Source organism: Typopeltis vanoorti, chromosome 19, assembly GCF_054136105.1.
Source record: "Typopeltis vanoorti isolate ZY-2024b chromosome 19, IOZ_Tvanoo_1.0, whole genome shotgun sequence".
Lineage (NCBI taxonomy): Eukaryota > Metazoa > Arthropoda > Arachnida > Uropygi > Thelyphonidae > Typopeltis > Typopeltis vanoorti.
The window spans coordinates 56,730,483-56,743,306 of NC_143567.1; the positions used below are offsets into that span (position 1 = coordinate 56,730,483).

Consider the following 12,824-nt stretch of genomic DNA (forward strand, 5'->3'; position numbering starts at 1 on the left):
GGATAGAGAAGATAGAACAGGAGGAGGAGTACTGTTGATGATAGCTGATGTGTTGCAGCCAAAGAAAGTAGTATATCATGATGATAGACATGTGAATGAGAGTTCATTTGAGGCAGTCTGGTGCGAAATAGTGACCAATGCAACCAAATATACAGTTGGATGCTGCTATAGGCCAGGGAGTACAGGGGGAGATATTGAATTCATGCATCAGCAACTTAGTGCAATGAGTGAAGGCTTAGTGATTATTATGGGGGATTTTAATTATGGTGATATCAATTGGAAGGAGGAAATATCACGTAGCAAAAAGGAAATGGAGTTCATACATCTTCTACGAGATAATTACTTGAAACAGCACATAACTGAAGGGACACGTGGTGTGAGAGTGTTGGACCTGGTTATTGGTTCAGAGGTTATATGCATAAGTAAGGTGTCCTCGTTACCTCCAGTTGGTGAAAGCGATCATGTGGTATTGACTTGGGAGGTTGCAAAATCTGTGGATTTTTCTATTAAGAAGGGGTATGTACGGAACTACAGGTTAGGCAATTATAACAAGCTTCGGAGTGAGCTTGCAGCCATCCCATGGCAGAACATATTGGGAAAGATGTTAGCAGTGCTTGGGATAAAATCAGCGGGTATCTGAGGAAAGCAATATCAGATTGTGTCCCCATGGTCAGGAGGTCAAACAAGGCAGGCATTAGATGGATGAGCAGTAGTATCAAGCTTGAACTGCAAAAAAAGAAAATGTTATGGAGAATTTACAAGGAGAAAGGCGATCAGGACACCCATGAGCAGTACAAGGCTCAAGCTAGGAAGGTTACCAGCATAGTAAGAAAAGCTAAATCAGATTATGAGAAGACCTTAGCCAAAGAGATCAAGGGTAATCCCAAAGAGTTCTTCCGCTATGTGGCAAGTAAGAGGAAGAATGACTTCGGAAGGATAACCTTAGTGGGTGCTGATGGTATTGAGGTGACAAAATCGGATGTAATAGTCGAGTTACTGAGTGATCACTTTTCAAAAGTCTATCACCCAAGTGAGGATATCTCTATACCTGTAGCAATACCTAATGTGAGAATTGAAGCTAAAGAATCAGAGGTATTAAATATATTGCAAAACTTAAATGCAAACACTGCGGTAGGCTTAGATGGAATATCAGCTCGGGTGTTGCGTGAATGTGCAAATGAATTGTCAACCCCTCTTACCTGGATATTTAATTTAAGTTTGAACTCTGGTATGGTCCCTAGGGAGTGGAAGTTAGGCAAAGTGGTTCCTTTGCATAAGGGTGGCTCTAAAACTGCAGTATTGAATTACAGACCAATCACCATCTCAGGAGTAGTGGTAAAAGTATTGGAAAAGTTGGTTAAAGACAAAATTCAAGAATGGGTGGATCAGGATATGATACTCTATAGAGGCCAACATGGTTTTGTTAAAGGTAGATCCTGCCTTAGCAATCTATTAACTATCCATAATAGAATAACATCAGAGTTGGACAAAGGAACTGGCTACACAGTGGTACTTCTGGATTTTGCTAAGGCTTTTGACAGGATACCCCATAGAACACTGTTACGCAAATTGGAGCAGATGGGAATGGATATTAAATTGGTGATATGGATAGGAGAATGGCTCAGGGAGAGATACCATAAGGTGGTGTATGGAGGAGCCGAGTCCAGAATGAGGCAGGTGACCAGTGGTGTGCCTCAGGGCTCTGTGCTTGGGCCAATGTTGTTTAATTTGTATATAAATGATATAGGAAACGGCTTAAAGGGAGATATTCAGTTGTTTGCTGATGATGCAAAGTTGTGTAGTGCAATAAAAAATCAAGCTGATGTTGAAAGTTTGCAGGAGGATTTAAATAAGCTGGTAAAATGGGCAAAAGAAAATGGATGTCAGTTCAATGTGGAAAAGTGTAAAGTCTTGCATTTTGGGATTAAAAGATTACCAGCTGTGTACTACATAGATGGAAAGGTACTCCAAGAGATTGATGAGGCTAGGGACTTAGGGGTATTGGTAGATAAGGAGATGAAGTTCAGAGGACACATTGCTAAGGTGTCCAAGATTGCACATAGGATTACTTGGTTGTTGAGGAACACACTGACATCCAGAGATAAAGAGGTTATTATTCCCCTTTATAAAGCATTGATACTTCCACATTTGGATTACTGTGCTCAGGTCTGGTCACCTGGATTCCTTGGAGATGAGGAGGCTGTGGAGAGGGTTCAGAGAAGAGTGACCAAGTTGGTGAGTGATATAAAAAATGCTCCCTACATTGATAGATTGAGAGCTTGTGGATTGCAGAGATTGGTTGATAGGCGAAGAAGAGGGGATATGATAGAAACATTCAAATTACTAAAAGGTTTTTATAGGATTGATGCAGGGGAAATGTTTCAGCTGTGTGATAGTGATGGAAGAACAAGAGGTCATCTCTGGAAATTAAAGAAGAGTGTGGTTAACAAAGATGTCAGAACAAGGTTTTTTGCCTGGAGGGTGGTGAATGAGTGGAATTCATTGCCTGACTTTGTTGTGAGCTCTTCATCTGTAAATGAATTCAAGAAGAGATATGACAGATATTGTTTTGCTAGTTTGGGTCTCCCGCGATGAGTCTACTGACTCCATGGAGATACCCGTAATAATAATAATAATAATAATAACTTGGTATATGCAACACTCAGTGCTACCTCTACATTGGCAAAAGAAACTCAGATGTATGAGGAGGTACTAAAGCTGTTACACAAACTGAATATGAATTCAGTTTTTGCTGATAGGTTATCAGCACAGATACTAAATGAGTTTTCTGCTGAACTGGTTGTATAATTTGAGTCTCAGCACAAGGAATTAAAGTAAAAATGCCAAGAAATTATATTCTTGTTTAACCCTTTATTCAAATGTAAGCAAACAAAGTTTGCAGGTGAAGTTTCTTCATGAATTAGCTACTAGTATATAGAGGCTAATGACTTAACATTAATTGGCTTACTATCCCATAATGCAAAGCACACATCCTTTGGGACATTATACAATACTGACTATGCCCACTAAACAACCAAGTTAACCAAGCTATATTAGATGTATGCTTCTGTTGAATTGCAAGCCATGTTGGAATAAAGAGAAACAAAGCTGCAGTATCTGCAGCTGGGTCAGCTCATTTCTCAAGCCTCCACCATCTGCCTGTCTCATATACCAACTACTGGCAGACATCATGGCATAGAGAGACCAATAATAAGCTCAATTGGATTAAGCCTGAAATTAAATTATGGCATTCTCTGTGCAGAGTCCATAAGGAAGAAGGTGTTCCTGCTTAGCTCTACATAAGTCAGTCATCTCACACACTTTTACTGAGAGGTGATGCACATGTGTAAATTTTCTAATACCAAACTAGCCATCAGTCATTATTTTAGTCACATTCATAATCAATCCAAGTTCTATACACATCAGCAGATTTTAACAGATTCATCAAGGAGCACTCTGGTTTTTAAATTTTTATAGAACATCAATGTTTACCATCTTATATAAATTATGTTTGTATTAGTTTTATTGCATTAATTTCTTGTATATATATGCATTTAAAACATGTTTTTATTATTAATGTTTCATGAATTTTTTTACACTTTCATATGTTTTCTACACATCTTTTACATTTGTTTTTCTACACTGTTTTTTTTTATCTTTTTATGCTCTTTTATTTATTTATTATCTTGTATGCTGCTAAGTTATGTTTCACTTGTTTTTATACACTGCTTGGAAAGAAGTCAATGGACAATGTAGTCTGAGGAACAAACAGGGGGCCTAACTTAATAAGATGTTAGACCTCCTTTCACTGTGATGACTGCAGCAATCCTATGGGACATGCACGTTCCACAAGTGTATAACAGTGATCAGTGGGAATTTTGGACAACTCTTCCTGTAGGCATGTAATAAGGTCCTGGACTGTTGTGGGATGGACATCCCTCAATGCTTGTGTTCATCCCTCATATGTTCAGTAGGGTTGAGATCAAGACTTTGTGGAGGTCAGTCAAATGTGGTGATGTTCATGTCCACAAACTACACAGTTACAGCAGCAGCTTTATGACACAGTGCACAGTCTTGCTAAAACAGACATTGGTCAGTTCCATAGCAATGCCACAAAGCATTACATTTTCCACAATGTTCAGATACTTCTCGGAGTTCAGTGCTCCTGCACCACAAATAGAGGTTCAAGACCAAACCAAGAAAAACAGGAAAACACCCTAGTAAAAAGAAGGTCACTAGACATCCACCCACCACACCTGTCTATCTGCTTGGTAGAAGAGTAGCACCATCCGTCATTCCAAACAGCTTTTCAAGCTTCCATGTTCCACTGTACATGCTGTTTGCACCACTGAAAATGGCACTGCATGTTGGTTCGGGTAATGTGGAGCCTGCATATTGCAACCCTACCATGGAAACCCACGTGAGCCTCAGTTATGAATGTTTTTGTGCAGATTCATGTTCAGCACTCCACATTCAACATGTCAGCTGACAAATGATGGTTTTTACATATTATCCTTTGTAGCACCCTACAGTCATGTTCGTGGTGGATCATCTACTTTGGACTGCACTTGCAGTTCACTTCCTATGCTTCCATCTCAGTATGGTATCACTAAATTGACCTGACCTGGAATAGCCCAATTTACTGAACAGATAGGCCTGCAACATGGCATCCTATCACAATGTCTCTTTCAAACTATGTCAGCTCCCTTCTCGCGGCCATTTCACCCGAGCATAGTTGCACTGACTCGAGAACATCATATTCTTCCAATTTATATTGGCTTGCATGTGACTCATCACATGTTACGATGCACCTTGCATAGAGATATCCGTTGACTTCCTTCCAAGTAGTGTATACAGATTTTTAGATCTATACATGCCACTAATGTATGAGATTGTGTACTGGTACAGCATGCTGCACCTGTCCTTGCACCATTGAACTTGAAACAAACACTCTTCATTTTCTCTGCCTTTGATATGTCTCACATTTCCGACACTCACTCACTTACTCACAAAACCCTTATGATACTCTCTCTCTCTCTCTCTCTCTCTCCCCCTCTTTCATACCATAGGCTATTCATCCTAGAAAATACCACACATGCAATGGATGGTATGTAATACGGGAATGGCAACCCCGAGGAACCTGATGCTGGAACACACCTTATTTCAAATAACAGAAACCTTACTGTTATCTGTAGGTTGGTCCCTACTCTTCTTTCCAACTACTCTTTCTTCTCTCTTCATTTTTCCCTCTGAAGCTATTAGAGTAATTGAGGGCTAGGAGTGAATCTTTCCCATACTGCTGAATTTATTACACTAAGCAGTGGGAGTCTGCCTTCTCTCCCCAGGTACTTGTCCCACCTTAATTGTGTATCCTGTAACTGGTTCTTGGGGCCCAGTTACAGTATTAGCTCCAGTGTTCAATTATGGTAGCTCAGAGATATAAGAAGAATTTGCCATGTGATCTGGCCTTCAGCAATGTCCATGGATCAGTCAGCCAGGAAATGAGAAATTGATTACTGCAGAAACCAAGGAAATTAGAAATAAAAGAAATAAACAATATTTCATGTTCCATGCACCAATTTTAAAATTGGTGCATGGAACATGAGAGAATTAATCAAACTGGAAAAGTAGAAAACGTGTATAGAGAAATGGAACGATTAGACATTAAAATACTTGGATTGTCAGAAACATATTATGGGTGATTGGAATGCCAAAATAGGAAAGGAAAGAATAATTTCTGTTGTAGGCCCATATTGATATGTCATAAGAAATGAAAGAGGTGATAGATGTTGAAATTTGTTTAAAATGCTTGGAGGGCATTTGAGGACAGAGAGGAATTGTATGTGAGAGACCTCTTGCATTTGAATGAGGAAGGATGTAGGCAGGCATCTGGAGAAATTGCTGTTTTGAATGAGTTGGTGTGTCAGTGCAGGGAAACTAGAATGCCCAAGGTGGAGGGTAGCAGAGGTGGCCTCTTGTGAGAATAGGTACTTGGGAGAAGGCAGATGACATCAGGTAACACTGAGCCCAGTGGAGTCTAGAGGGAATAATGCTGGGTATAGAAACAACAGCATTTATATGCTATATACTAATGCCAGGAGTATCCGGAATAAAGGAGAGGAATTGGTGGTGCTGATAACATCAACCTGGCCAAAGATTATTGGGATCACTGAGACGTGGTTGACAGAAGAGGATATAATAACAGGAATAGAAGTAGCAGAGAACAGCATTTTTCGGCAGGATATGAAGGAAAAGCATGGTGGTGGAGTACTGCTTATGATGAGTGACGACTTATGTCCTTTAAGAGTGGAGGCTTTGGAAGGCATTGACACCAATGATTCTGAAAGCATATGGTGTGAGGTAGAGGTGGGCAAGACAGGATATTTAGTGGGAGTGCTGCTACAACCCAAGGAGCACAGCGGGTGGGGACCAGGAGATATTTAGACAGTTGAGTTTGGCAAGTGCAAGAAGAATGATTGTTGGGAGATTTTAACTACAGCAGTATAAATTGGGGAGAGGAAGATGCATGTAACAATAAGGGAATGGAATTTCTAGAATTCTTGAGGGACAAATGTCTTAGGCAACATGTCACAGAGGGAACAAGAGGTTCAGAAAGTTTTGGATTTGGTCATAGTATCAGAAGAGTTCATAATAACTGAGATGACATCTCTCCCACTAGTTGGAGAGAGTGACCATGTGGTTTTGACTTGGAAGATGAACAGACATGCATCATGGAGATGGGAACGTATGTGGATTTATAAGGCAGATGGTTATAATAGTCTTAAGCATCAAATTGGGGAAGTTTCATAGAGGGAGGAATTGGAAGGCTGGGATATCATTAGTGCTTTGGAAATTGTGAAGGAATATTTGTTAGCAGCAATAGTAAGCTGTATTCCACTGCTTACTATTGCAGTAGTAAGCAGTGGAATACTACTACTACTACTGCAATACTGAATACTTACTACTGCTTACTATTGCAGTAGTAAGCAGTGGAATACTACTACTACAATACTGAATACTTACTACTGCTTACTATTGCAGTAGTAAGCAATGGTAAGCTGTATGCAGATTCGTGTTCCAATCAGTGTTCAGCACTCCACATTCAACATGTCAGCTGACAAATGATGTTTTTACATATTATCCTTTGTAGCACCCTACAGTCATGTTCATGGTAGATCATCTACTTTTGGCTGCACTTGCAGTCCAAGGTAGATGATCACAATTTGGTGTAAAGTGGATGACAAACAATATTAACAGGAACTGCATGTGAAAAAGAGGCTATGGAAGAGATATAAGGAGACAGGTGAAGAGCAGATGCATGAAGAATATAAGACACAGGCCAGGAGAGTGACTAGTATGGTAACGAAGGCGAAAGTGGAATATGAGAAGAGAATGGCCCTAAGATCCAAAGAAAATTCTAGGGAATTTTTTAGCTATGTGGTCAGTAGGAGGAGAAATGATTGTGGAAGAATGACATTGTGGGATAAAAATGGGAATAGAGTGACTGATGCAGAGGACATAGTGGAAATGTTCAATGAACACTTTATTGGAATATTTCATCCTGGAGGAGTAAATTTTAATACTAGAGGGATAGGGCAAGTTCGAGGTTTAGAGGTGCAGGAGGAGAGCGTGTTCCAAATACTGAGTACTCTGGGTGTCAGTAAAGCTGTGGGACCGGATGATATTTCACCACGAGTTTTGAGAGAATGTGCTAAAGAACTGACATGCAACTGACAGCGCCTTTGACCTTGCTTTTCAATGAAAGTCTGGCTATGGGAAAGGTTGGTTTGTGTGTTATCAGTAGTTGTTAAGATCTTGGAGAAATTAGTTAGGGATCGTATACATCATTGGGCAGATGAGGGTAATGTTATCTGTGAGAGTCAACAAGGGGTGCTCTTGTTTTAGTAATATGCTAGCCTTTTATAATAAAGTTACAAGAGCAGTAGATGAGGGAGAGGCATATATTGCCATTTTCTTGGATATAGCGAAGGCATTTCATAGGGTGCCACATGATAAGCTGATATATAAGTTATAGCACATGGGTTTGGATGTCAGGTTGGTCAACTGGATTCAGGATTGGCTGTCAAATAGGTATCAGAGAGTTGTGTATGGTAGGGCAGTTTCAAGGATGCAGAGAATCACAAGTGGGGGTCCCACAGGGCTCAGTACTGGGACCTGTATTGGTTAACCTTTATATCAATGACATTGTCAGTGGATTGCAGGGGGGGGGGATATTCAGTTGTTTGCAGATGATGTGAAGCTGGGAAGGATTATTAGTGCAGATGTAGTAGCCCTACAAGAGGATTTGAATAAGCTAGACAGATAGGCAAATGAACGGGGTTGTCGGTTTAATGCAGCAAAATGTAGGGTCTTGAAGTTTGAGACACATCTATGGGATGCTGTATACTCTATTGGAGGAGCTATACTGGAGGAAGTAGATGAGACAAGAGATCTTGGGGTGATTATTGATAGAAACCTGAAATTTAGGGGACATATTGCAAAGGTGGTGAAGGTAACACAGAGGATTGCTGCAATAATGAGAAGGACACTGACCTGCAGAGATAAAACAGTTATCCTTCCATTGTACACTCTGATCAAACCACACTTGGACTATTGTTCTCAGAGTTGGTCCCCAGGATTTGAAGGGGATAAAGTAACTGTGGAAGGGGTACAGAGGCAGATAACAAAGATGGTTTCAAGACTGTACAATGATAGTTATGAGGATCGGCTGAGGGAATGTGGACTGCAGAGTTTGGTGGATAGAAGAAGGAGAAGTGATATGATTGAGACTTTTAAACTGTTGAGAGGTGGTTACAGGGTTGACACTGGGGAGTTATTTCGCTTGGTTGAACAGCGGGAAGGAGTGATGACAAGAGGCCATCCCTGGAAGTTATGAAAGGAAACTGTGAGCAAGAGGGTGAGGAGTGGTTTCTTTGTATGGAGGGTGGTTGCACTGTGGAATGCATTGCCTGATAGAGTGGTGAGAGCAAGAACGGCCAATAAGTTTAAGGAGTGGTATGATAGACTGTGTCTCCCGGGAGGGATCTGCCGCATTGAGTCTTGATAGACTTTGTGTTTCCTGGGAAGTACCTCCTGCAATGACTCTTTTGACTCCATGGAGGCCTGAATAATAATAATAATAAACTGATAATTTTAAACACTTTTTATGAACCAAAAGAAAAAGCAAGATATACTACTTGGAGATCTCCTGATGGTACACATACTAATCAGATTTTATTATGATCAATCAGAGATATAGGAATGGAATAACAAATGCAAAAGTTATGCCATATGCTGACTGTAGATCAGACCACAGACTTGTGAGAATTACAATAAATGTAAAGTTGAAAAAGATAACTAACAGATTTAGAACATTCAAGTGGAATACTGATATAAATAACTCTAACACTAAGACTTTATTTCAGAATAATATAGCACAGCGTATTGAAAAGAAAGAAGACCCCAGCAAAATGTATTGGAGAAACAAAGAGTAAATTTAAAAAAGAATGGATGACTGAAGAGATACTAGAACTAATGGATAAAAGAAGAACCTGGAAAAATAACCCGAATGGAAATGAAGAATATTATTATCATTATTATTCAGGCCTCCATGGAATCAAGAAACTCATCATGGGAGGTCCTTCTTAGGAAACACAAAGTCTATCATACCATACCATACCTTGAACTCATTGACCGTTCTTGCTCTTGGCACTCTCTCAGGCAATGCATTCCACAGTTCAACGACCGTCCACGCAAAGAAACAACTCCTCACCCTCTTGCTCACAGCTTCCTTTCGTAACTTCCAGGGATGGGCCCCTTGTCATTGCTCCTTCCCGCTGTTCCACCAAGCGAAAGAACTCCCCAGTGTCCACCCTGTAACTCTCTCTCAACAGTTTAAAAGTCTCGATCATTCACCTCTCCTTCTTCTATAGCTAGACAAATAAAAAATAAATGTAAAGAATAAAAACATAGATGGGTCAATAATAATTGCTTAGAAGTAGAGAAATTAGATAAAAAACATAACATTGTAGAGTTACATTCAAAATAAAATTTCTTAATAACCAAAAAAAATAACAAGCTAACAGTTAAAAGATAAGAATAAAAATGTTATTATAAATCCAGAAAGATACAAAGATGGAAAGAATATCTAACAGAATTGTATAATGACCACAGGTCTGGCAAACCTACAATCAGTATTCATTCAAAAAATTCAGGTATACTTAAAGAAGCAATAGTAAGTGCAATAAAATAACTACCTAATGGCAAAATGACTGCATGTGGTGGAATACCAGCTGAATTAATAAAAGAGATAGGGGACAGATTTTCTTATAGAAATAATATAGAATATATATGATATAGGCATACTACCTAAAATCAGACTATCAGACTAATCATACTACCTACCAGACTTCATAAAATCTAATAGCATTCCAATACCAAAAAAGAATAATGCAGCAGAATGTAAAGATTTTAATCAATTATCATCATATCCAGTACTTCAAAAATACTATTGAAAATATTAAAAACATAGAATGTTTTTCTAGAATCAAATGCCATATAAGTGCACAATAAAAAGGATTCATACCAGGAAAAAGTACAATTAATGCCATTTATGAATTAAAAGACATTCAAATTTATACAAAAAAATCCTGAAAATAATAATAGAATTATACTGGAATCAGAAGACACAAATTATAAATGAATTAATAATGAAACAATAAATATCAAAAGAGGAGTGAGACAAGGGTGTATAATATCCTCTGTGTATGTATTTTTTGAAGGTGTTTTCTATGTCGTTCATATGACGATATTTTAAACGGAACAGCACATTATCATGTTGCTTGCTTCTCATGTATAACAGGTTTTTTGTTATTTTTGTTCTTTATTTTCAGTTCTTTTTAATTAGTTTGCTTAATTCATTTTTTGTTATTCATTTCATTCATATTTTTCAGCTATCTGATAAATATTTCTGTGCTCAGTTATCAGTTCTTCATCTTCAACACCTCCTAATTATATACCATCTCAGCACAGATAAAGTCCTGCACCAAGTACAGAACTTTATCTGAGCTGAGGTAATCTTACCTTCATAAAATATGTATACAAGTATGTCAAATTAATAATCCTTTTGTAATATAATAAATCTAATTTAATTTATACTTTTTTTTAGCCTAAGTTGGATATAAGACATCTCCATTACCAAAATACCTTTGCTTTCCAGGTTGATATTAAATATTGGGAGTATCATGAATTTTTCAGATAATCCAAAGTATTAACTGTTCTATAACTTTTTTTTTTATTTGGTTTCTCTTAGAGACCATGGCATGATCATGACCATAGCTATCAAATTATGTTCGCAGTAGGAATGGGAAAAATTCCAGAGATTCCAGATGAATTAAGTGAAGAAATGAAGGATTTTCTTCATCACTGTTTAGTTCATAATCCTAAAGAACGTTGGACTACTAGTCAATTACTTGATCATCCATTTACTAAGGTATGTCATGGACCATCATTTTTCAAATCAGTATCTACACATGACAGCTGAAATTTTATAAATACTGTAATGAAAAAAGGAAGTTTAGAAAAAGTTCAATAAAATTAAATTTAAAAATTTTATTTTCCAAAAAAAAGGTAAGGTAATTTCATATCAGTTCATTTGAGACTATCTGGTGTGAGGTAAAGGCAAACATGACTAAATATGTAACTGGTGCTGCTGCTCTAATCCAGGGGATATATGGGTGAATGTAGATGACATGCACTCACAGATTAGCATGATGAGTACAGGTCAAGTAATTATGATGGGGGATTTCAACTATGGAGACATAGATTAGGAAAAGGAATGATCACAGGCAGGGAAGGAAATGGAATTTATACACCTTATGAGAGATTATTATGAAGTAGCATGTAGTCAAGGGGTGACACAAGCTTCAAGAGTGCTGGATCTGATCAATTCAGTAATCAGAGAACTAAAAATAACCAATCTAGCTACACTACCTCCACTTGGAGAAAGTGATCATATAGTCTTGATCCGGAAAACTGCCAGATATGCAAAATTTTCAATTGAGAAGGGATACACGAGGGTGGTCTGAAAGGTTCTTAGCCTAACAATGAAAAAACAAATTTATAATTTCAAAATTATTTTTATTTTTCAACATAATCTCCCTTAAGACTAATACATTTATTCCAGCGATGCTCCAGTGCCATTATCCCTTCCCTGTGGTGGTTCTCAGTAAGATCTGCAAAATATCCCTCTACAGCTGCAATCACCTCCTGATTCAAAGAAAAACACTTCTTTTGCAAACCAGATCTTTTCTCCAGAATTGTTTTGTCTAGTCTGGTTAAAATATTTGAATAATATTCCCCGATTATTGTTTTATCCTTTTCAAGATAATTAACAAACAAAATGCCTTTAGCATCCCAAAACACCGATGCCATGACCTGTCCTGCTGATGGAACTGACTTTGTCTTCTTTGGTGCTGAACAACCGGATTCTGTCCACTGTTTGGATTCTGGTGTGTAATAGTGAACCAAGTCTCATCCATAGTAATAAATCGATGCACAAAATCAGTTTTATTCTTGTTAAAACGCTCCAAGCACTGTTCAGAGATTTTCATGCAAGTGCATTTTTGATCTGCTGTGAGCAAGCATGGCACCATCTTATGCAAAGCTTTTTCAGTTGCAATTCTTCATGCAAAATATATCCCACATGTTCTTTTGAAATGCCTATAGTCTCAGGAATTTCATGCACTTTGACTCACCGGCCATCCAATACCATATCGTGTTCTTGATCAATGATTTCTGGTGTTATTACACTTTTTGGACGTCCT

At 38.3% G+C, this 12,824-nt stretch overlaps 1 protein-coding gene across 1 annotated transcript in view; it reads left to right on the forward strand.

The window, feature by feature from the left end:
- Window positions 1-12,824, forward strand: part of LOC150096139 (mitogen-activated protein kinase kinase kinase 4-like) — a 734,047-nt gene that overhangs the window by 690,295 nt on the left and 30,928 nt on the right. The window contains exon 25 of the mRNA XM_090409620.1: window positions 11,312-11,491. Within this exon, the coding sequence (XP_090265746.1) occupies window positions 11,312-11,491 (180 nt within the window). The remainder of the gene's footprint in view (window positions 1-11,311; window positions 11,492-12,824) is intronic.